General features: G+C 40.6%; 3 protein-coding genes across 3 annotated transcripts; 1 reads left to right on the top strand and 2 right to left on the bottom strand.

Moving 5' to 3' along the window:
• The first annotated feature begins 121 nt into the window (after positions 1-121).
• LOC135331209 (adhesion G-protein coupled receptor V1-like) lies at positions 122-12,939 on the top strand. Its single transcript, XM_064526288.1, has 31 exons — positions 122-400; positions 1,222-1,491; positions 1,825-2,068; positions 2,814-2,951; positions 3,077-3,277; positions 3,392-3,547; positions 3,750-3,950; positions 4,074-4,223; positions 4,377-4,601; positions 5,035-5,178; positions 5,260-5,469; positions 5,566-5,715; positions 6,050-6,283; positions 6,346-6,483; positions 6,701-6,976; positions 7,029-7,370; positions 7,466-7,606; positions 7,837-8,196; positions 8,278-8,631; positions 8,766-9,137; positions 9,264-9,467; positions 9,558-9,754; positions 9,813-9,992; positions 10,089-10,171; positions 10,235-10,337; positions 10,394-10,805; positions 10,873-10,976; positions 11,037-11,164; positions 11,283-11,542; positions 11,609-11,675; positions 11,743-12,939. The coding sequence occupies exons 1-31, from the start codon at positions 218-220 to the stop codon at positions 12,800-12,802; spliced, it is 7,287 nt and encodes a 2,428-aa protein (XP_064382358.1). The 5' UTR covers positions 122-217; the 3' UTR covers positions 12,803-12,939.
• Positions 12,940-15,183: 2,244 nt separating this feature from the next.
• Positions 15,184-19,783, bottom strand: LOC135331199 (pre-mRNA-splicing factor SLU7-like). The gene is made up of 9 exons (XM_064526280.1): positions 19,580-19,783; positions 19,447-19,509; positions 19,010-19,178; positions 17,272-17,511; positions 16,775-17,075; positions 16,340-16,641; positions 15,947-16,054; positions 15,639-15,821; positions 15,184-15,525 (listed from the first exon to the last, which is right to left on the bottom strand). Exons 1-9 carry the CDS (start codon positions 19,687-19,689, stop codon positions 15,346-15,348), a joined length of 1,656 nt encoding a protein of 551 aa, XP_064382350.1. The 5' UTR covers positions 19,690-19,783; the 3' UTR covers positions 15,184-15,345.
• A 1,414-nt stretch (positions 19,784-21,197) lies between these two features.
• Positions 21,198-25,435, bottom strand: LOC135331205 (phospholipid phosphatase 5-like). The gene is made up of 7 exons (XM_064526285.1): positions 25,267-25,435; positions 22,369-22,477; positions 22,234-22,321; positions 22,021-22,084; positions 21,844-21,968; positions 21,497-21,667; positions 21,198-21,403 (listed from the first exon to the last, which is right to left on the bottom strand). Exons 1-7 carry the CDS (start codon positions 25,344-25,346, stop codon positions 21,246-21,248), a joined length of 795 nt encoding a protein of 264 aa, XP_064382355.1. The 5' UTR covers positions 25,347-25,435; the 3' UTR covers positions 21,198-21,245.
• Between the last annotated feature and the right edge of the window lies 1 nt (position 25,436).

The raw sequence follows: 25,436 nt of genomic DNA, 5'->3' as shown, positions 1-25,436 counted from the left end.
AGTGAGTGGGTACTGATGAATGTGGTTAAATTGGTGTAAACACAGAACTATTGTCGGTAAGTGTCATACTGCTGTCTGTAGTGGGCGGCCATAGAATGCTGAAAGAATTCACTGTTAAACTGTTGCATGCTATAATAAACACTCCAAATGACTGGAGTGCATTTGTAGCGACCTGAAAGTGGTTGAAGAGAGTTTTGAGATAAAATCCGAACCAAGGATGCAAAGACTAGGTCTATATGCTCTTGTGTTGACCCTGCTTGCACTTCAAGCTGAAGCTGTTTCAGTCTCAAGTTTTTTCAGTTATGGGGAGAGAGTGGTTCCTCGAGGACAGACTGCTAGCTCTCTTCTCCAGCTCAGCAACTCATTTAGATACAATGGTCTTGAGTTCAACTCAATCTATGTGAGTGTATCATAATTATAATTATAACATGCAAAATCTATATAGCTGTCTTGCTCCGGCCTGCATGTGTATACAGTCTATACCCTTTGTGCATGGGCTGCATGTTATGCAGACAACAATTAAAACCATAGAGGTTACTGCGAGCGACTGTTTGTGTGTTTGGTATGCATGTTTTCTATACTGGTTCGGATGGTATTGTACCGGCCACTAATGTCCACTTTTATGGATCAATCACCTATACATTATTTTTGATCACCTACATTATTTGTATTGGAAGCTCAAGCAACAGCTGAATCAATGTGCTACTGCTATATTTGACCTGTACTTGTGGCAGGGAAGCAAAATTGATGCGAATACGTTACATGTATAATAATTTATTTATTGTGCATCTATAGAACTAGAGTGCAAATACATTATATGTATGCCAAACCTTTCTTTGTATCATAATTATCACCAGCCAGTGTCTTCTCTTTTTTGCACTCTGAGGATGTACCTACGTAACACACGTAGAAGAGTCGAGCGCCGTACATTGTGCAAAATTATTGTAGACTAAGTTACTAATCTGGAATTTTAGCCTATCATGCCTGTTGTCCAACATTATTCATCATTCCCTACAGTAGTAGTTTGCTGCAGGTAGTATTAAAGGAGTTCTTTACAGGTACACAGTCAATCCCTTTTTACATGCATGTACATAATTTTATAACTATATATGCTTGTGATGTGACCATTATGCAGTGAGCGGTACACATTAATTACTCACACGAGAAGTTTGCTATGTAGGTTTTTATGCAGGATTGTGTCATATGTCTTATTGACTTCAGGTGAATTCTAATGGATTGATATCTCTTGGAGCAGACTTCGACTTTCTCCCTGGGACATTCCGCTCTGATCCCTCCCTGATAGCACCATTTTGGACCAGTTACAACTACTCAGAGAGTGGCCAGGTGTACTTTAAAGAATCTGTGGATGTTGCTGATCTCACTAAGGCCACCTCGGTTGTCAGAACTGCTTTGCCAAGTACATTGTCTGCAGTTTCATCAGTTGTTGTCGTGACATGGGAAAACATGCAAGGAATCGGCAGTGCTATGGAAGTAAGTACCCTATGTTGATTTAACTTTAATGTTTTACTGAGAACTGTGTATGTCAGAGGATTGGAACGTGTGTTGACAATGTGTTAGCATTGCTCAGCTTCTGACATCACCCAATGAGGCATGTAGAGCTTGTGTGTGGGGAAGCTCTTATATCAGCGTAGAGTTTCAACCTTTCAACTGACCTATAGCTAAAATTGATATTCCTGAAATTCCTGTGGTACCTACACTGTTCTAACTTTCATGGATGGCCATTCCGCATGCACTCTATAGTCTTGGCTTGATTGGTATGTCAGTGTTTGAATGCTTTGTTTATATTGTGTCCCACTATCATAGACAAACACATTTCAATGTATTCTGGCTACGAGTGGCTCGCAGTCCTACATCATCGTGTACTACTTAACTGGAGGAATGCAACTTTCTGGCTCCCCGTTTGCTCAAGTGGGCCTCAGCTGGGGTGACCAAAACACCACCCTTCCCTCGTCAGGCACTAAGGATGTACTGGACATCACTGACACTGGGAACTCTGGGGAGGAGGGACTGTGGGTGTGGAGAGTGGACACCATACCAACACTGCCAGGTACATACATGCACTAGTAATCCCTATTAGATAGACTTTAGTATTGGGTGCAATGTTCACTGCAGTTTAGGGCCAGTTTATCATTACTAGGAATGCCTCACAATTTAATTAATTGGCGAAATCATTTTCCAAGAACTGGTGTGGCTAAAACAACATGTGTTATAAATTATAGCTATAGCCTACATTTTATGGGATACTTGTAGCTATACAGTATGTTTAAGAGTTATGAGCGAGGGATGCAGTATGTACCATGATTCTATTATTATAGTGTAGCCACTGTTTTAGAAGACAAGCTGTTGAATCGATCATGAAGAGAAAGGATGATAGCTAATCAATGTTGAATTAGATACACAATAAAAATGCTAAGTGGCCAAGTTCATTGTATTCATAGTTTGGTAAGTCATTAAGCAATGAAAATATGACCTAGATTGCATTCCTGTGCATGTCCTTCAACTTAATCTGTAGCATAAATTAAACCATTGTTGCTATGCTTAATCTGGTGCGTGTGAATCAGTTTATCTGGCGGTGTGTGTAATGATTACAATTTCTGAATGGTGCCATGGAGTCTATAATATACTCTTCCTGTGAGAGACAACTGCATGACACACATGCAAAACTATTATGTGACAGCTGAGTATTATTGCCAGTATTACATCATGCCCATCACTCTAGTTTTATGTGTTTGAAATTTATGTGCTCAGCATGCTATAAAATAATTATGGTCATAATAATTATGTACATGTAGGTGTGATTCTTGGTTGGGATCAAACTGCTCATACTGTATCTGAGGTCAGTGGCAGCCTTCAGGTGTGTGCCTCCGTGCTCAGTGGAATGCTCTCAAGTACCATCACTGCGTCAATAGTAACCGGACTACAGACTGCAGGTAACTGAATAGCCAGCTGGAATGTGTTGAGATGTTGTCTATCTTAGATGCCATTAGGTAAACATCAAGTGCTAATGCTATGGAATGAGTGTTTGCATTGCTTGCACATGGATACATTTTCACAGATGATGACGATTACAACGTGAACAATAGACAACTGTCATTCTTTGCACAGTACACTGAGTGCATTACAGTTACACTCGAAAATGATGCAGTACTTGAAGATGAGGAATATGCTACTCTATTACTGCAACCTACAGGCAATACCAACCAATTTATCGCTGTACTGCCACGACAGACTGTCATAAGAATTCAGGATGATGATGGTATGAGAACGCTTGTTCACGTTGTTACTATAAAACCGACTTTGCCATCGTGCCATAAAACAAACACCATTTTTGTTGTATTCACTGTCATAAAGATAATGTGCCTCTCTACAGTTGGTATCATGGCTCCCCTCACCTCTACATTGGTGGTGTCTGAGGAGGAACGTCTTGTGCAAGTCTGTGGAAAGATCACTGACAGCAATGGGAACATTGTCACATCACAAAAGACTGTCACTGTTGCGTACAACACCAGTCCAGGAACTGCTCTAGGTAACACCAAGCATTAGATAGATCTATAGGTATTATATAGTGCTGTTGTATTCTGTCTATGCTTATACATGGCATATTGTGGTCAAATGCATACGCGAATATGTCTCTTGAGGTTTTTTGCTAGGCGGTACGTCTAACTAGCTGCACCTACAATGTACATGCATGTGCTGTACGTACTTATGGACCGAATTTTTTCTTACAGAAAATGAAGACTTCTCACCTGCAATCAATAGAGAGTTGGTATTTGTGCAAACATCAACTGTGTGTTCAACAATTTCAGTTCAAAATGATGAGATTTTTGAGAATGAGGAGGCGTTCTACTTTGCTTTCAGCAATGCCTTTTCCCAAGAGAGAATTTCTGTGGATACTTCTCGGGTATCAGTGACGATACAAGATGACGATGGTATGCATGCTGCTTGTTAATTTATTACATATTTGTGCGCCATGTGTTTAATTGCTTTTAGTTGTTTGGCACCAGATTAGTTAATTGCTGCTTAACAATTATGCTATAAATCTATGTTTACAGCTCGGAGAGTAGTGTTGTCCTTCGACCAGAATGGGTACACTGTGATGGAGGGTGGCTCAGTCACAACTTGTTTGCTCATGACGCCGGAACAGTTGGGTGGCAACTTCAGCGTTACATTGAGGACCAGGAAACCTGTTGAGCTCATTCAAAGTAATTGCGCTATAATGCTGTTAGTCAGAGATAGATAATACAAGAAAACCAATTTTGTCGTTTTGTATGGATCACATGAGGTACTTAATTCTTGCTTGCATCAGCCAAACTTTGTAGCTGGTGTACTGCACATTACTATTTCTCTTTCCACAGATATAGTCCGACCGGCTACTAATGGCGATGATTTTGCCGGCAACAGTATTGTCTTGGAGTTCACTCCCAGCAATGCAGGACAGCAACATTGTCTCACGATACCGATAATCGAGGACACAGTCTACGAGGGAGAAGAGATATTTGGTTTCGAAATCTACAAAGATGAGGCTCTGGAAGTTTCTGTTCCCAAACCTCGTGTTGTTGTTCGCATCACGGACAATGATGGTATGTTTATTAATTCGTATGGTGCTACTGTTTTGTCTGGCCTAGCATACATACATGTGTGGCCCAAGCCTTATAGATTTGCGCTAGTCATTTGAAGACACTAAGGGTGGTTGTCAGATATGAGTAGGAGTGAATGTTTTGGCGCAAAGTGTTTCTAGTGAAGGTCATACTTGTAGTTACATGCAGGTAATTATCACAAACTGGTAATAATCTGGATGGTAATGGTATAATTGTTGTTTATCTTTTGTCTAGACTGCATTCATATTCGCACTGGTATTAGGTTACATGTATTCTCGAATCCTGGCAGTTCTCTGAAGCCTGCGTAAACATTCATGTAGTTGCTATGTGTCGCTGACTCAGTAACTTAACTCTTAATAATTTTTCTCTTGAGATATTCTCGTGCTGATTTAAATTTTCTGGTGCATGCATGCAGACATTCAACTCAGCCTGCTACAAAGTCAATACGAATTCAATGAAGGGCAAGCAAAAGATGAAATCAGCATCTGTGTCAATAGGACTGGAGAAATGGAGTGGACAATCGTAGTAGAGACTACTCTATTCGAGGGAACTGCTAATTGTAAGTGCTGGACCATTGTCCGCTTAAGTGTGGTTTTGCCAGAAATACTTTATGTATCCGTTTTACTCACTTTCCCTGCAGTCTTTGATGGAGATCGTGGTGATTTTACACGTGAAGTTGAAAATATTATCTTCTTGCCTGATGCCACCACTGCATGCACTCTGATCGACATCAAAAATGACCCTTACTTTGAAACAGAAATAGAAACATTCAGTGTGACGGTGGATTATTTCGATAGTTTGGTGTCCTTCACGATGAACACTGCTGACATCCTGATCCGTGATAATGATGGTGAGAACACATTCTTTAATATTCGCTGTGTACGTATAAATACATGTCATTGCTATGTACGTGTGAATAATAATTAGTGCCTTGCTTATTTTATAGTTGTGAGGATAGGATTTTTCTTTTCTGACCCTACAATTGAGGTCAGAGAGGAAGGAAACGCAGCGAGCACCCAACTGATCATAAGCCAATCAGGTCAAGTTGACATTCCCGTTTCAGTATCAATGGTCCCTGTCAATGGAACAGCTACAGGTACTCACTTCTCTTGATTGTAGCAGAGTTTAGAGCTCCAAAGCAAATGTTCGACTGCTATCATAACTGTGTACATATTTAAAAGCACCTGCATGCCATGATGGTTGTTGTAGTCATTCTCTGTATCAACCGAAGCACTGCATAGAATGTGTTAATGGTATTCATGGGTTGAGCCGTTTGTACCCACCCTCAAATGCATGCCGTTCACAGGCACACCCTTGCATGTGACAGTATCCCAGTATTGAATTTAAATTCATGAACAGTTATACAAAACTATCTGTACATAAATAACATAATTATAATTATACTTCCTCCTTCTATTCATCTATCACAGAGCATGAAGATTATGAGGCTCGGGGGGAATCCATATACTTCGCAAACAATATTCTTAATACCCAAAGTGTGGGAGAGAGAGTGGAGATCCAAAGTTCGAGCATCAGTGTGACTCTGCTTGATGACCCTGTTGTCGAGGGGGATGAGCAATTACTGCTTCAACTGATACCAGATGACCCACGGGTACAGGTCACTCAACACAGCACTGTTACGGTGATCATCAGGGAGAATGATGGTATGTAATGTCGCCCTCGAGTGTAACTTTTTAATTATTTTTGGTATCTGTTCTCATCACAGAGGTAACTATTGGTTTTACCGAGCAGTCATTTGTTGTCAATGAGGGAGTTGGGGATATTGAGGTGTGTCTCTTCTTGCGAGGGTATTCCACCAAGCCATTTACTGTGACCATATCTACCAGGGAGGTTACTGCAAAAGGTAAATCGTAGTAAAGTTCATGAGAGGTAAATTTAAAGACACACATGCATGCAAGCTCAAATATATGTGAGACCTACAAGTTTGCAACCTAACAACTAGAATGTGTCCTTAGGGGCGTCACTGAACCTTACATATATTTGTAGGAGAGTAGCTGTTTGTGAAGGGGTTTTGCTACGTTAACTGCTACATGTAACTTTCAATATACTTTATTTCACAGAGGGTGTTGATTTTGAGACTCAGGGATTAACCATTGAGCTCCCCCCAACAAGTGAAGATGTGCTTTCTGCCTTGTATCAGCTAAGTCCTGTTGATAGGCTCAGTGCCGATAAGCCGGAATCCAGTCCCCAGTGTGCAACTATCACAATCATTGACGATAGTGTGACAGAAGAGGGTGGCAGTAAGCAGCTGGATCTGAGCTTGCAAACGAATGACCCACGTATTGTTATTGATCAAACAAAGTCATCTGCCACTGTTGCTATCCAAGACGATGACTGTAAGTTGCACATTACTAATGTTGATGCCCATGATAATGTTGTATCAAACAGTTGTCACCATTACCTTGGAAATGAGCACAATATCTGTGTCTGAGGACGAGGAGATAGTACACGTGTGTGCCCGACTCTCCGGGGAGGCGGACTTTGACATTAATGCTCTATTTCAAACATTTCCCATTTCTGCTGTGGCTGGTGATGATTACATCACAAAGACTGTTCCCATTGTATTCCCTGCCCACATCACAGAAGCTCAGTGTGCTGATTTTTCAGTGATAGATGATGATATTCTTGAGAATCCGGAAGAGTTTTCGATTGAGCTGCGTGTTATTTCATCTTCTCAAGTCACGGTTGGGATTAACAGAACGCTGACTGTTGTCATCTCTGACAATGACTGTAAGTGGTGGATACAGTAAGCACTATTGACTAATGTATAGTATACCTCCACCTAATCAATGTACCTGTTGATCCTTAATTTTGTGTGTGCACAGTTGTGGAAGTGGTATTTGAGGCAGCTGAATATTCTGATGAAGAGGGAAGTGCCGTTGAAGTTTGTGCTCTGATGAAGGGCATAGCTGTGATAGAAGTATCTGCTCTTGTTTCTACCAGACCATCTGCAGAGGGGGCACTGGGTAAGAGAGAGAAATTTGGGGAAAATGTGTACACATGGAGTTGTATCAATTGAACCATACACTAATTATTATGTAGGGCAAAATCTCCTCTGTCATCGCATAGTTATGTCGAGTTTAACAACTATCATCTGTGAAAAATTCTAGATGCTGTTGCTTTGCTTTCGTATATTATTACTGTAATACAATCTGAGAAGTGAAATTCGTTAACATATCCTATTTCCTCACTACAGCTACTCCGAATGATGATTACCGTGCAATATCCAATGTCACGTTATTCCGCAACGAGAGCATCTCCCACACGGGCCTTAGAAGGCAGTGTGTGTCTATTGCCCTCAACGATGACAATGTTTTGGAAAACACCGAGTCGTTCCAAGTGTTCTTGACCTCTCAGGACAGTGTGGTTCACACTACAGCTGCTAGTGTGGCTGATGTATACATCTTAGACAATGACGGAGTGAGAATGGGGATTCAGGAACGCAAGTATGAAGTCATGGAGGCCCAGAGAATCCAGCCAGTATGCGTGGAGCTGCTTGGTCGCATTGAGAAGAGTATCTCTGTAATGCTCTCCACCAGTTCCAACACAGCAACTGGTATGTCCTTGTCTCAATGATAAACTTAATACAAAATGTACTAGAATCTAGCTCTATTTCACTCATTTTTGTTCTATATAGGTGGCGCTGACTACACCAGTGTGAGATTAGTTGCGCTCATGTTTCAAGCATCTGAGAGTGACAACCAAACTCTGTGTGCAGACTTCACTGTCATAGATGACATCATATATGAAGCCAATGAGACTTTCACTGTCAGTTTATATATTGATGAAAGTACCACTGGAGTCAGTGTCCACATTCCAAGTGCCACTGTGACCATTATTGATGATGATGAGGCCACTCTGAGATTTGGAGCGCCTTCTTACGAAGTGGAGGAAGGAGAGGGGCCAGCTCAGGTGTGTATCGAGTTGACCGGGAGAACCGAAACTCAAGTGGAATGCTTTATCTCAACACAGCCAGCTACTGCCCAACAAGGTCAGCCTAATGTGACCATGCAGATAGATTATTTTTGCGTAATTAAACCGTGAATGTTCGATGTGCATGCAGATAATTGCTAGTGTTACTCAATAGATAGATCGGATATACATTAATTGGTTTCCTTCCCACAGGTGGTCAGGCAGATTACACCTTCAGCGACCCTGCCTCTCTTGTATTTCCTCCTTCATCTGGTACCAGCACACGTTGTGCATTCATCAGTATCGTAAACGATTCGATCCTTGAGACTACCGAATACTTTACAGTCATAGCGACCAGCTACACACCTCGTGTCATTGTCATTGACAACACCAGCACTGTCAACATCATTGATAACGACATTGTGACTGTGGGATTTGTTGAGCTATTACTTAATGTTAGTGAAGATATTGAAATTGAGAGAAGTGTCACTTTGTGCGTGGAACTCTCTGGGGAAATTGAGAGGAATGTGACCGTCACAGTTGCTACAGCATCTTCCAACAGTCCTCTGGCAATTGCAACTGCCAGTGAGTTTTAAAATCAACTATGCATGTTCAACTATGTATAATAATTATAGTTACTAATTGTAGCCTTTCTAGAGAATTTGTGAGTACTAGAATTAAATACACCTGGTGATCTCATGTTACCTGTAGATCACGATTATGTCCCATTGGAGAGGAATCTTGAGTTCAGTCCTAGTCAGGAGAACAAAACGCTATGTGTTGTGGTGTCAGTGCTCGATGATCGTCTTGTGGAGAGTGTGGAGAGGTTTGACATTGTTGTTACCAGCTTGAGTGTGGGAGTCAACACTCCAGAGAGTACACAGAGGGCAACCGTGGCGATCTATGATGAAGATGGTAAGAGATGGTTAATCATACCTATAATGCCAGGTTGATTAAAATGTCTGTATCAGTAGTCACAAACAATCTGCTGCTTACATTTTACAGTTGTGTGCGTGAGAGGAAATACGGACACATCTCGAGGGTACTTTGAATGGCCAGAAGCATTCCCTAATGATGTTGTAGTTCTTGAATGCATCAATAGCAGTGCTTCAAGACGTTGTAGCCCTGAGGGTGTTTGGGGTCCTCCTGAAGTAGAGAGTTGTTACGCCAGTGTTGAGGCTATTTTGAAACATGTTATCAAGGTATAGTGCCAATGAAGACTTACAAATTTTATATGTGATATATACCCTCTCAATACAGAATCTGCCCGATGATGATGGTGGTCTGTCTAAAGAATATCTTCGGGAGTTAATAAAAGCTCTTCATCGACTCAGAAAAGAAAACCCAGATGGATTGAGCGAATTTATTGGGCCAATCTACACGATTTTCTATGGCTATTCTAGGAATGTGACGAATGGAGTTGCAACTATCGATTCAGAGGTAAGTTTTTTTACGCAAGTATTGCATGCTTAAAGTCATAATGCATTGACGTGCTGATGCTTAGAAAACATTTTAGTAATAGGTTTTGCTCTGCAGACATACGAGTTGATATTGACTGTGGTTGACATACTACACTTCCCGGAGTGGCCAGTTAATGTAGTACAAGAAGAGTCAGTGAAGTAAGTATAGTACATGTATGTGTGCTCAGAATATTTAACACTGTGTCTCTCATTTCGAAATAGACTTGTCAGAGCTGTGGAGGCAATCACAGAGGGCCTCATCAAGGTTGATGGATTTGAAAGTTTGAATCAGAACCACAATTTCCTAGGATTCTCCGTAGAAAAGGTATTACTGAAATTTACTGATAGTTACACTCTAATTACAAATTGTTTTCATCATAGGGCATGTCTGATGAAATCTTTCCTCCGAATGAGCTGAAAAGAAAGACTGTTACATTTGTGCATCTCCCGGATCAAAAAGTGATTGCGAGACTTTTGTCCTCAAGCAGTGGTGATGAAGGAACTTTCTTGTCCTCAATTTCTCTGCCTCACTCGATCCCCTCACAACTAACAGACGATACAATAGGACTCTACTTTGGTTACTATGAAAAGAGTGTCTTGTTTCCCATCATTGTTTCAAATGGCACTGAGGTGTTGAGGAGTCCAGCTTCGCATGAAGTTTCACCCATTATAATGGCAACTGTATCAGAAAGAACCATCAAGAATCTAAAGGAGTCGATAAACTACACTATTTCAGTCACCCATAGAAATTATTCTGACCCAATTTGTGTGTCTTGGGATTTCTCAGCTGTTGGTGAGTGAAAACTAAAAATTATAACACAGAAAAATGATAATGGTACATAATAATTATCTCATTACAGGTGGAAGAGGAAACTGGACCACCAATGGATGCAAATTGGAATCAGACAAGGACGGTGTCGTTACTTGTTCCTGTAGCCACCTGACTAACTTTGCAGTGTTGCTGGTGAGTTTTGAAGCTTTCCTAGTGGAACTATTAATCACTCTAAATTGTCATGCTTTGTAGGATGTTCGTATTAAGCCTACAGAAGCACCAGTGCTTCAAAGACCCATCCTTTCCACTATTGTTGTTGTGGGAGTTGGTATATCACTGCTGGGACTAGCACTGACAGTCATTACATTACTGCTATTCAGGTAAATACTACTAGTAACGTAGACTACTCTTGTGCCATTATTATGTTTTAGTATGAATTGCAAAGGTATGTGCTACTATAAATATAGCTAAAGTCAGCAAACTTTAATGTTTCTGCAGTAAACTTCGCAAACGAGATTCTACAGTGTTGCGTATCCAGTTCTGTTTATCTGTTGCTCTGATGCTGGTGGCATTTGTATGTGGTATTGCAAGGGTGGAGATATTCGAGCTGTGTGTGTCTATCTCTGCATTGATCCACTACTTCACTCTAGTAGCTTTGATGTGGATGGCTGCGGAGGCAGTGCTCATGTTCCAGAAACTCATTTCAGCTACAAAGACTTCTGTTGCGTACTTTGTCATCGCTTCACTCATCTGTTGGTGTAAGTTAGTTGATCTGCTTTTTCACTAGTAAGAAACTCCTGTTATTAAATTTATTATTTTTGCAGTGTTGCCTATTCCAGCTGTAGTAGTGCCAATTGGTATTGACAGAAGCTTCAGCATTCATCAACAATTGTAAGTCTTTATCGACTATCAATGTCACTGGATAATGAAATACTGATTTTTCTCTCTCACATTACAGTTGCTTCATCAGCCATAGTGTTGTCTTCTATGCGTCATTCCTTGGGCCTATTGCTGGCATCCTAATCTTCAACCTTATTATGTTCTTTATAGCTTTCATCATCATCTTGAGGTACAGCACGAAGCAATTCCGAAATAGAAACAAGGTAAAGAAGAGGAGAGCTGCTGTTCGAACTATCTTTACGATCCTTGCTGTGATCCTTATATTCGGTCTTACGTGGATATTCGGTGCTTTTACTGTTCTGAGAACTTCTAATTACATTGAATATTTGTTTGTCATCTTTAATTCACTTCAAGGGCTGTTCATTTTCTTGATTTTCGTTGTCTTTGCGAAAGAAACACGTAATCTATGGCTTGTAACTTGTGGTTGTAAAAAGAGGAAATCAAAGGATGGAACATACGAGATGGGAAACCTTTCTCGACGCGTTTCACGAAACCCCTCGCTTCGGAAAACAGGAGATGAGATTGATAGTGATGAAAGCTTTGATTTTGACGGTGCTGATCACCTTGAAGCATTGAAGGCTCTTGATAGGGAGGCTAGACTCAATATGAACTCATGGGACGTTATGTACATTATGCCGCAGAATACATTTGATATCTTCCTCAATTCAGATCAGTTTCAGCATCCTTGTATGCCCATGACTGCCAGTAATAACTTACCAGCAAGTTCATTATCAACTGTGCACGCACCAATGTCAGATATCAACACTCGAGAGGACCAATCTACTGCTGATTCTGGGATCTTAGTCGACCAATTGAAATTGAGCCGATCGCCAAAAAAGCTACCTGGTGAACCAATCACTACAATTGAAGAGTCAGAAACGAGATCTTCATACCACATTCACAGTGTGAGCGGGATAGGTTATGTTTCAGCTGACTCTGATGATGAATTTCTAGACGGAGCTAGTCCACCAGTTTTGGCCACACCTCCTTCTAGGAGAAGAAGTAGGGCGTATGGCGATCGCTTCAAAATGGAACTGCACAATCGATTAAATTCACACGAACAAGATTCCGAAATTGAAATGGTTACATCTGACTTCAAAATAGACATTGCACAATAACGCATCATCATCAAGTTTGACTATTGTAATTTATTATTAGCTTGACGCTGCCCTAAATTTGGAATTGCTCCGTATAATTATATATATATATTTTTTATTATATAACATCAGCCCTATATAATTGTAATAACTGTAAACTGTAAATTTTGCAGCATGTTGTGAGTAATTATGTGATTGACATGAACGAATGGGATGAGATTTTAAGAAGGTGCAATTGAAATTGAGCAGCACCCCCAACAACAAGCATGCAAGACTACATGCACCATCGCGTACACACTCGCGAGCTTTTTGTTGTTTTAGCTCTTTCCATTTAATTAACGATACACTTATAGAACTTCTATAATCAATTATTTATAATTATGGTTATGGTCTGTATAATTATTGTATAATAATATTGTTTGTGTGTGGTTTTCTGTTTCCCTGTCGTCCCCTAGCTTCTCTTCCCCCAAGGCCTTTTTAGGTTATACAGAGCATCACGAAATTGCATTATGAACAAAGTCACTATAGCAAGTTTTCCTCTGTGTTTGTCCTCGATCCTCTTTCACCGTCTTTTAGCTCTCCAGCGCCTCTTCTCTTCTCTCTCGTTCTTCTTTGTTTTCCAACACCTCTCTTCCTCTTCCTTTTGCTCTCCGGCGCCTCTTCTCGTTCCACTTTGCTCTCCAGTGCTTCTCTTTCTCCTCTTCTTTCCTTTTAGCTCTCTAATCTTCTCCTTATCGTTCCTCTTCTCCTTCTCCTCCTCCTTCTTCTTTTCTGTCGCCTCCTTCGATCCTCCTCGTCTCCCTTTCTGTTGTACCAGGCTAACAGGAATGATAACAAACGTATAGACTACAACCATATATATAGTACAGTTGCAAGTTACTGAAGTGATCACAATTGAAGATGAACTTTTATTGTATGCATTCGAGAAGTATATAATAATTAGCCATAATTAGCCATAATTATACTGGGAAGTAGTAAATAATAACTATAACTTATAGTGGGTATTTTGGCAAATAAGGCATTTTGTGTTTTTAATTTGACATCAGCTGCATGCATTTATAATAATAGTGATCACATACAATGTACAGAAGAATTTGTGCTGATACCATTGTATAGGTGTGAATAAGCTACAACATTATTTAAAAATATTTCCCAAAAGTTGTTGTAGTGGAAATGTGGACAAATTTTTTTATACAAAAACAATTAGACCTTCGCCGACAAATTTTTTTGAGTTCCATCGCTAAGCGAAAAGGCACCCAAAAAACTTGATAATTGAGTAGTAATCAGTTTGTAATACATAAACTATTCAGCTAGGAATGTTGTGCTACCTTAGCCACCTTAGCCGACAATGGTCTTTTCCATCGCTAAGCGATTGTCCACTATTGCTTTTATATAAACCACCACATACTTTTGGTTTCCATGGAAAAAATTTTGGGTATATTTTATAGAGTATTATTTTATCTACACAATGGTATATATCAGAAATGTTCCCATCACAAGATATTCACATAAGTACCAATACCAGCAAATTTGCGTTTTTTACTCTCTAGGCTGCAAGCACTGTAGTTGTGAAATTGCATCTTTGAAAACTGTCACGTACGTAGATTTTCCAGAATATTTTAGTTGCCCATAAAATATTATATCTACCTCTTTACTATCTACATTGCAATGCAGGGTGTATACCAGCAAAATGAGCTAGTACAGTGAGCTAGTACAGTGAGCTAGCCCTGTACTGAATTATATCTCCTATTATATGTGATTGGCTATGCAATATGCTACACTGCACAGCCATTTTCAGGTGAATGATTGAGCTTCAATATATCCAAACATGTTGGGTATGTGGTTGTTTATATAACAGCAACACATTAGCGATGAAAAACACCAACCAGTTGTCAGCTCTAACTAGCAAGCCAACCACATGCATGTGATTGGCTGGGGATTTATCAGAGGGAATTATCTTTACACCCTGGGCATGACCTAGCAACTGCATGAAAACAGGAATATATGTAGTATTGTCCACTGACATCAGAATTTACGGCAGTTCACGTACATGTACCTAAATTCGCCAAAATAAGAATTATGTGAGTACATGACTGTGGTTTCCCTATGGAGTTCCTAGCTGGTGGAGTAGTGTATAGTGTTTTCCCCCCCTGATGCAGTGTTCCATGGGGTATACCCACGGTATTTTTTCAAAACCAGGCCCAAAATAGACTTTTGATTTTAACACACCATCTGAAAGGACTCTCTGTAAGCTTCAGAAAATCATGTTATTGGACCATACTGTGTTACTACACCCACTGCACTGTGGTTGGTAGATTAAGAAGATATATGGCCATGCCTAACGCCTTCCAGATCCCCATGAAGAGCAATATCTCATCCAGCTGCTGTGCAGTGTGTCCATGTCCATTAAAACTCAACATTCATTTTCGCAATGATTGAAAAATTAAGACTTAAATTAAGACTTAAGTATTGTCAGGAGTGCATGACTCCTGGTATTGTGCAATGATACGTACAAACATGAAGAGGTTTAATCGAATTATAGTTACTGTAAAAATTAATTGTCATTACATAAAGTCTGCCATTGGATCTTCTTGCCTTCTTCTTTTCAGGCGGTAGGCTTCCATCTCTTCTTCAGTAGGCTCTCTGGACTCATCAGCCTTCATTGAGTTATAAGGTCTCTTGCGTTCATCCATCGCAAGGATTTTTGTCATATCTTTACCTCTTTCCTCTTCAACTCTCAATGCCTACAAGCAGAATAAATGATCAATCCTTTGTAAATATGCAAGTTGCACGGTCATGAATCTTCGGCGTATTGAAATAGACAGTGCAAAGCGTACAAAACAGTTCAGCTATGTACCTTTTTTAATCTTTCTTGCTTGGCCACTTCTTCCTCTAGTTCCTCTTTTAGTTGGTCTTCCTTACTCTTTTTCTTCTTCTTATCCATCTTGGTTTTGTGCTGCTCCAGTAGGGTCACAGGCTTGTCTTCTTCTTCCGAAGATGCTTGCTCGTTTGTGGTGCTAAACACTGCATGTTGGCTGGCCTACATACAGGTGAAGAAAAAAAAAACACAGTCAGATTGCACTGGGAAGGCTAGCAAGTCTTCAATTTAAGTTTTCTATCGCATGTCAATAGTGTGTAATAGGATCTCTGTTACATCGTAGATACCTTTCTGGCAAGCTTTCCTGACTCTCCAGTGCAGTAAGACCCTTTGACAAGCGAGTAGCAGCACGCATACCCCCATCTACCTTCCTCCCAGTATGAGCCCCAAACGGTCTGTATTGAAACAGAACATGAAGCAAGTTGTACAAAGTGTACATGTACTTTTATTGCATAATTATGCTGTCGGTATCTTGGTATACAGTAGTAGTAACGCGTCAGTAAAAAGAGTGATTATTGGCACTAAACTTGGTCTATGATACAACAAGTGCAAAGTAATGGATGCTCTTGGCATTAGATTTAGATAAAAATATTGCAGATTGGCACATACTTTAAGGCACCTAAGTATAATATAAGATTGAACATGGCGTGTGTATCAATACATGGAGAGGAGAAGCTCACAATGTGGTTGTTAGTGAATACATCTTCCTCATATCTGGACTTGGTCACAGCTTTCTCCTGCCCTTTAATCACATTTCCAAGTCTTGAGTACTCCACATACTCTTCTGTCTGGGCAAGCAGCAGCTCTTTGGGGGGAGCATCAAGGTGTTCCTCGCCACCATACTGCTCTAGAATGCTCTTTTGTTGCTCATCTTTGAAGCTCCCCTTATTGACTTTAAACTCCTTGTGCATGACTTCGAGTTTAGTAGGGTCAGCCAAAGAGTGGATGTCAGTCCCGTGTTCAAATGCGTCCCAAGCAAACACTGTAATCAACATAAAAACAGCATGCGATTCTAAAAGTAAACTGAATATTGCAGACGTGCAGTCTTAAGAAAAAGTAGATATGTGACGAACATCTTTGATACAATAATTTATAGATGTTAAACATTCACTTACTTTGACTTTTGGCGAAGTCTTTAACGTCTCCAGCTTGCCTAACGAAATTGTCGCCAGCAAATTTGGCCTGCAGAGACTCCTTACTTGAGTGTTTGAAAGGGTTTTCTCTCATAGAGCGAGTCTTTGGATCGTAGTAAGCAGAGTTTGGGTCCAAGTTGTACAGGTACTTAGCAGTATCTTCTCTGATTCTCAGATTTCGTACTGTAGTTCGAGTTTTAGGGTCAAACTTAGTACCTGCCATATCAGCTTGGTCGGCATACTTCTCTTCATCGTCACTGTCGTCACTGTCATTGGTCACAGCCTGGGTGGAATGAATGCTACATTGGAACACGATATCACCACTATGTATATGTACAAGTGACTACCACACTAAGTTTAATATACAATATACTGTATTCCAGAAATACAATTACTAACACAATTTTAATTGGCTAACCAACAGGCTTAACAGCACAGTACAGTGGAAAGGGAAGAAAGTACTGACTAAACAACTATACCTTCATAGAGGACTCAGAAAGCTTCCCTGAGAGCAGCTCTGACTGGAGTTTCTCGGCTTTCAATTGTCGCTTGGCCATCTCAACCTTAGAAAATTCTTCAACGACTTTTTGATGTTGATCTGTGTTGTACCCATTCCACCGATCCCTTTTAGCATCATAGGAGAACTCAAAGTCTGGTTGGACGTGTTCATCAGGCCTAATATCATCTCCAGTAAACCTTGCACCCACCTTCCTTGGCCTCTGTATGACAGATTGTTTTAAAAGTTCACAATAGCATAATGGTTATAACCAACTGCACAGAAACATACATGTATGTAACCGTCTAGCCTTGTTCCTGGCTATGTTGAAAAGAAAGCCTGGTACCTATTGCACGTGGGTGATACCGTATAGTGGGTAATTTCCGTGGGGTAAAATTATTTTCGTGGGCAAGCTGACCCCCCCGAAATTTTAACGTAGGCGTGGCTTACCGGAACGTAGAAATGCAGGCAGGCAACGAGATTAAACAAAATTATTACTCACGAAAACCACCGTTTCTCGAGTTGAACGATTTTTTACCCCACGAAAATTACTCGCTATACGGTAGTGTGCATGAGCCCCACTTTGGGTATTCATACTACAAACTTAGTAGTGTAAACTAGCCTCGTTCCCAGGCCGATCCGTCTCCAATTGAACGCTAGGTCGACTCCTAGGCCTGGTATTTGGCGTGGTTGGAATTCGCTCAAACGAGCAAATTCCAAAGCGATTTTAGTGTTTATATTAGCAAGCTAGCTAACTACCTGTGACTCGACTATGGATACTTCAGTTCTGGATTTCGATGGACAAGGGGAGCGCTGGTCCTACCAAGCTTGTAGTCCATCAAAAAATGGTAGCAACTGGTAGCAGAGAGACTTGCCATACCCTGTTGGGAACCACACAAACACTTCCCTTCCCTCAGACAGGAACTTGAGGGCCTGGGCCTGTTCCTTCAAGAGAGTAAGGCCTTCCAGAACTGAAGTCTCCATGTCGAGTCACAGGTAGCTAGTTAGCTAGCTTGCTAAGGAATTCGCTTGTTTGAGCGAATTCCAACCACGCCCAGATACAATCAATACCAGGCCTAAGAGTCGACATAGCGTTCAATTGGAGACGGATCGGCCTGGGAACGAGGCTAACTGTAAACTAGTCCGGTGAGTCCTTAATCTCCATGGCTGAGTTCTGTTCTGTGATGCCCTCTATTGCGTTGATTGAGAAGGCTTGTAAACTAGTCTGAAGCCAGCAGAGGCTCTCATTTACCTCCACGATGGTGGTATGGTTGGGTTGTATTCGTCAGCAGCAGCTCAGACATCCTGATGGAACCAAGCTCAGACATCCCGACCATTCGATCATTGTAGACATCCTGACCATTCGATCATTGTAGTCTGACTAGTGTGCAACTCTTCACAACCAACGCAATATTAGAGGCCAGCTAAAAAATGAAAAGAGAGCCGGATTCCCTATATTCTGGGGAAGCGCATGCACACTATCACCCATGCAATAGATACCAGGTCGCATAATTATTTAAAAAAAATCGGCCTCGGTATCTATTGGATAGTGTGCATGCGTTTCCTCAGAATAGTGAATACCTAGTAACCGTCCAACTAGCTTATGGAGACAAGCAAGGGAATATAAACTACTGTTGAAAACATTAATTTAGAAAACAAACCACTGAAACATCCCCTAATTATTATATTCCTCAAAAGCAAGATTGCTATTATATATATACCTCTAAGCAATCCTTCTTTTTGTGTGTCATCGAGCCACAGTTTTCACATGCTCCTTTTCTGAATTTTATGGCTGTCTTAGAAGAATCAATGCCACGTTTGTACCACTTATTCACACCGTCAAAGCGCTTCTCCTTGTCTTCTTGTGGTCGCTGGTGAGACAAAGAAGGTCTAGGAGGAGAAAAATTTGAGCCTACTTCGTGACCATTTACATAAAGCTAACCAACAATTTGGTGCACTTAATGTTCGGTAAACATCATATGAACAGCGTCTTATTAACATTTACCACGCTGTCCAGATTATAGGCTCACTAGCCAGTCCTACATCCGCAAGGGATGGGACTGGTGGATTATCTTTTATACGTACAAATCATTTGCAATCTGATTTGCTGGTGAAGGTGCCAATCTAAAGTTACCAAGCGAATTATAAAACGACTTACCGTCCTAGAGTCACGTACCAAGGAGCTTGAGAAATGTATTGCGGGATATGAGGATTGATGTCTCTGAAAAATAAAAAAGACGAGCATATTAAAGAAAGACGAGCTACACTGCACTGTACTAGCTAAAACCCACCTGCCTTCTTCATCAACTTCTGCTGGAGCAGTACCAGCTTTTCTTGCCTCTTCAAGCTCTTTCTGTTTTCGCCAATCATCTCTGGACAACTTTTGACCAGATGCTGCCATTTTAAATCTTATTTGATATTCTCTAGTACGCGAGTTCGAGTAGAGAGATCCACGCTTCTAAAAGTTGGATGTGCTCCAATTAGAGCACATCCAACTTCAGGAATCTGCATTCGGGTCGATCTTTTCCTCATTGCTAATTTGTAGATCTACGATCTACAGCAGATCTAATGCAAGAGCTAGACTGAGACATACCTTTGATGCTAGCTATGTCCAGTACTAAAGCAGCAGAGAAGCCCAGTAAGGTAACTAAAGACAGGATAACATTACTTCTCCAGCATGAGATCACAGATTGTGGGAAATTAGCAAGAAACTTATGCCAACATTCAGGATCCAAAGAGGTACGTTATAGCCATAGCTAGATCTAGCTCCAAGATATTTCCTACAGATGCTGATGAAATCCGCGAAGAAAATGGCAGGCCAAGAGGTTTCAATGGAGAACACATTATCTGTAAGCTAATAATAATTATAATACTTACCGTCTTTCTTCTAATTGCAGCAGCACCACTCTAATAGATTGAAGCGCCAATTTACTCCAATTGAGTGCCAAGTAATTATTTTTTGCTGGCACTTAGGTAATTAAAAGAAACTATAACGCGGCCTTAAGCGGAGGCTACATGTACAGCTGATCTATGATAGCCTTGTGGAAACAGCTACTCGTTCTACAGTAGACTCTCGCTATTCTGGCTCTCTGAAGTACGGCCACCTCAATATACCGGCCATTTGGCTTGGCACGGAATGCTAGCTATATGTTTACTGCACAAAACTCACCCTAAAGTACGGCCACTCGCTATTCCGTTTACCGGCCAGTGCTGGCTGTCCCAAACAAGGTTTTCAATGTAATTTTATACGTGTACTACGGCCGGATATGACGTTTTGGGTGTGGTTTAGCAAATAAAGTTGAATTACACTTAAATAGAGAACAGCATTCATTATCCTACATTATCTTCGAGACAAGAACCGCAAAAGTAGTCATTAGATTCGAGGTAAGGTCGTTTTTAAGCCGCGGCTATTTCCTGAGCTGCAGCTACCTCGCTATTCCGGCCAAGCTGCATGGTCCCAAGGGTGACCGGATTAACGAGAGTCTACCGTATTGCTAAGCGCCAAACTGGAATTATAGTTCTATTTGTGCGTCACTGGAAAATCCTAATTTTTAGTTGTGCTTATGCACATTGTTAATGTTTATGATCCTGTTTCCTATGTGACTGTCATAGTGGAGAGAGTTTGGTGTAAATGTAGTACATGCATGCTATAAGACTAGCATAGTAACTGTTGTAAGATCAATGAGACGTTATGGCACAGTTTTTCTAACTGCAGAATCTTCGGCAAATGGAAAAGCTCCTGGAGACAGCGTTGGATTTGTGAGTAAAAGAATTGGTTTTATCTAATTATTGTATAAAAACTTCTCTCTAGAGCGAACAATACTGGCCACAAAATGGAAGAAACTACAGTTATTCGGAATCAAATGCAAACTCTCATAAGCATGCACTAGAGTAATCATCACCCACCAACCTATAAATAACAATTATTATATCCAAAGAATTACAGATTGATGATTGTTATGATATCACTACATTACTAGACTTCGCACTCAGTCCATTTTCTATGTTGTCAGGTGTATAAGGACAGTGACAGTTCAGGTGGAACAGTGGAGGGTAGTAATGATGATAGCAGAGTAGGGCACATAGGGAGCCAATGAGACCTCCAGCTATCACATCTGTTCAGGAAGGAATCACATGGCATTGTTGTACAAAGAACCCAACAATAGCTGGCTATATACAGTAGGTACAACTGTATAATGTAAACCTGCCTTCAGTGTGATGTTTATGATCTTGGATCCTTGTGATAGCCACTACACAAGCAGCCACAACAGGAGTTACCATTGCACAGAGTCTCCATCCCTGAGACCTACCAGCTGGTCTACAGCATTGCAGCTTTGCACCGAGATAGAGGCAGAGAAAGCCAAAGCAAGCAAAAATCCCTGAACAGTGTATGAGGAGGGCAGAGATGAACTTTTATTCTACACATAATTATATGTAGCCTGATGTACGTCAACATGCTGAAAGTTTAGTGGTGCTTCATAATACAACTATAATTTGGGCGCTCTTCTCAAAATGTCTGGATTCATTATAAAGAAACGGGACAAAAAGCACTCACATCCACTATGTCCACTTGGGAAGCTCTTTCGACCTTCCTTCAATACTTCCTCATCTCCGTTACAGTGAAGGTCTGGTGTCATTTCTCCAGAAGGAAAACATCGGTAAAAGAAATCAGGTCTTGGCCTGTGCGTAAAGGGTCTGAAAAAGAGGTTGCTACAGTATGACAACTTCTTACCTGCCAACAGATATCTTCAATATGTTAAGTATGGTACCAGTTAAGAGTGCAGTTAGAGAAAAACCTGGGAAATGGTATAAACACAACGTATATAATATATAATATACTTCAATTTCTATTCAGACCAACTACTCAACCCTACTGACACCAACCTGGCGTAATGTTGGGTATTAAAAAACTGAGGTAGCCAGGCAACGTACAACATGCACTCACATAGTGTAGCTTGCATGAAGTCGTTTTTATCTTGAGTTGCAAAGTAATTGGATAGAATGAAAGCAAACGGTACACCAATGGCCATAATCTGCAGTGAAAGACTGACTGGTGTACATTCCACTGACTGTGACTTACAAATAACAACCAAGTAGGTACTGTATCATCTTCAGAAACAGGATTCTTATACAACCACAGCTCCTCTTGATGAATGGTTCTTTCATATGGTGATGCATCTTCAAGTAACCTACAAAATGAGTGATCTCGAGTACAGTTCCTCTGTATGAAAACTCTAAATACGCCATAGTCTCAATCCATCTGTTATGAGACAACCTTTGCGAATGAGCCAAATCAGCAGAATAGTTGACCCTTTGCAATCTAACTATTGCGTTCTGTCCAGGATCGTGTGTAAATATTTACTAGGTTTTGCGATTTATTGTTGCGCATTGATCAACCCTCGCAAAGCTCGCATACGTTTGATACTCGCAAAGCATTCTAGTAATACGGTATACTACACTGTGTATCACTGTAGATTATGTGTACTGTACGTATTAATTATAATTATGCAAAATCAGCAATTGCCATGCACAACCCTAATGGCTAGCTATCCACTGAATATCAGGAGTGGGAGTGGATATGGTTTGCCCAAACTTTGTACGTGGACACACAATTTTATGACCAAAATTAATTGCTGTAAAAAGAGATTTGAACAGTTCATGAAGAAAAAATTAGCATATAAAACTGCAGAGTAGATTAATAGCTAGAATAACCAAAGGCTTACAATTAGGGCTATAGGCCCTGATATATTATGCTCGGAATAATTTAGCGTAATAGGTGCCTACAAGAGTTCATGAACTCTTGGTGCCTAGAATAACAGCATCAATGCCAATTTTTGGCAAAGATCATTACATTAAGTTTTGTATAACGACATTCTCATGTCAAAAATGGTGGTTGAATATTATAGATCAGTTTAAGTCGATATAATTAAGTATGTCTTGCGTCAGTTGTGTGCTGTGTTTATGTCTAGTCTTAACTTTGTTATGTCAGGGGAAAAATCAGATTTTTTTTGAGAATAATAGGCACATGTTTCATAGAAAAAAAGCATAATTTATCAGGGCCTAATCGGAGAAAAGTCAAGATCCGCTGCTATTAAACAGTTGTCAGTGATAACAGCACAAGCATTAATTTTGTTGCACTCTCCCCACTGATTACCTCTGGGATCCCTGAGATAGTGGGTCGAGTGCATGATCCTGCAGGTGCAGTGGATAGGAAGACAGGGGCCATATTTTCAAAGCGCATCCGCATCTTCCTCGGAATTGTAGTGTCTGCATGTCTATTGTTTATGCATTCGTATACCATTTTTACGGAGACCCTTTCAATAAAGTGTCTCTGCTAGTCTGTGTCATGTTTTTAAAAGGACCAGGCTTGCTCTGGTGGCAGCTTATCATATGTGAACTGTAGATGGCGCTTATTTATAGCGACGGCGAACGGTGTTGGAGGCGCATTTGGAGAGCAACGAAGAATTTGTTCTGGCGCTAAGATTAGTGAGTGGCACTTTTTAGACTAACAGCTAGCTGTCTCAAGGAAGTCCCTATTGTTAAGCTTCTAACAGAGCGCTGCAACACATGTATACTGTCAATGGACTAAAGTCTGAGTTCGGCCCCAGAAGGTATGTGGTTAATTATGGCTTCATTTATATTTATACAACGGGAAGGGTAGGGCAGTAACATGAAAATTAAAAACCTCCCACTCACTGGTATTTCACATGCAAAGCTATTGGTGGGTGTGGTTTCCTGGCATCGAACTGCAAATATTAGAACCCAAAATTTCTACTGAGGGCTCTGAAACCAAATAGTGAACATTTGTACCCGCGAACATTTCCTGTATACAGGGATTTATACATGGAAAATGCTAACTTTTAGCTGGTTGAAGCTTATGCCAATTCTATTAGATACTCATAGAACAGTGGCGGATCCAGACAGGTTCCATGGGTTCCATGGAACCCCCCCTTTCACACAAGAATACGCTGGAGATCAACTAGCAACTCAGCTTGTGATCGTATGCTGATGTCATGCAATTAATATGTGGGCAGCGCTCTCTAATGCGTATGCTCATTGCTTAGGAAAAGTGATGACCTTTCTTTTGTAAAATTTTAACCGTTTTGGAACCCCCCTATCAACATTCCTGGATCCGCCACTGTAGAAGCGCTTTTTAACAAGGAATCCAATTGAAACTTTGAATTTCAGTAAGTACGATAAATTTATGACAATAATTATTATGAAGGTCAACCTCAACACAAATAGGGGACCAAAATTAATATTACGGGAAGTACCTGAAATATTCAGTCCCTGTAAACCATAGATTGAAGAGTTAGAGGGATTGGTAACGGAGTGGGTGCACGTGATGCTTTTACATTGAATCTGCAATGGAGCCTAAAAAACTATCCGCGTTACGGCCATGAATGAGGGTATTATTTTATTTTACTGGGTAACTCCCCTCAAATAAGAAAGTGGTGTTTCCTCGAGACATCTCTTTCAGCAATTTATAACACGCCTAGTCTGTGAGCCATGTGTAGTTCTTGCTAAATTGACTGACCACACCCAATAAAAAGAGACATTCTAATAAAGTTATAAGTTCCCAAGGCGCTAATGGAACGTGTAACATGTCAGCGTGCTGGTTATGACTACTGCAATAGGTAAGCTTATAGACCATGAATTAAAAGTGAGTTGCACAGATTAAGCACATATTGCTTGTAGTTTATTATCAACTGTGTGTACAAATAGTGATGGCCTCGATTAAACCGCAGCGTAGCGCGGATGTTACTCAAGGGTACCTTCCTTCTAACTGTTCATCTATGCTAAACCAAATATTATAGCTTGATCTAGATATTTCTGGGGACCACATGTTTCACGACATAAGATAATATCTACCCCCTGAACAGCATGAACTACTTTTTGAAGATTCAGGCACTGGGACCATGTACCAGGGAGGGGGCAGTGTGTATAATAGACTGTAGGGTGCATGCATTTCACTTACAAGAAAATTATGAATAATGTGACTCTCAATGACACTTCAATTGACGTGTGAGTGCCGAATGATCGTAAACTGAACTTCATTTTGGGTACTGTACCTGGTGGCAACAACTTAACTACCGCGTTGGCTATGAAGGTATTTTATATTCCGTATCTTTCTTCCAAATAAAACAC

Source organism: Halichondria panicea, chromosome 2, assembly GCF_963675165.1.
Source record: "Halichondria panicea chromosome 2, odHalPani1.1, whole genome shotgun sequence".
Classification (NCBI taxonomy): Eukaryota; Metazoa; Porifera; class Demospongiae; order Suberitida; family Halichondriidae; genus Halichondria; species Halichondria panicea.
The sequence above is the reverse complement of the archived record's forward strand: the minus strand, read 5'-3'. Positions and strand labels throughout refer to the sequence as shown.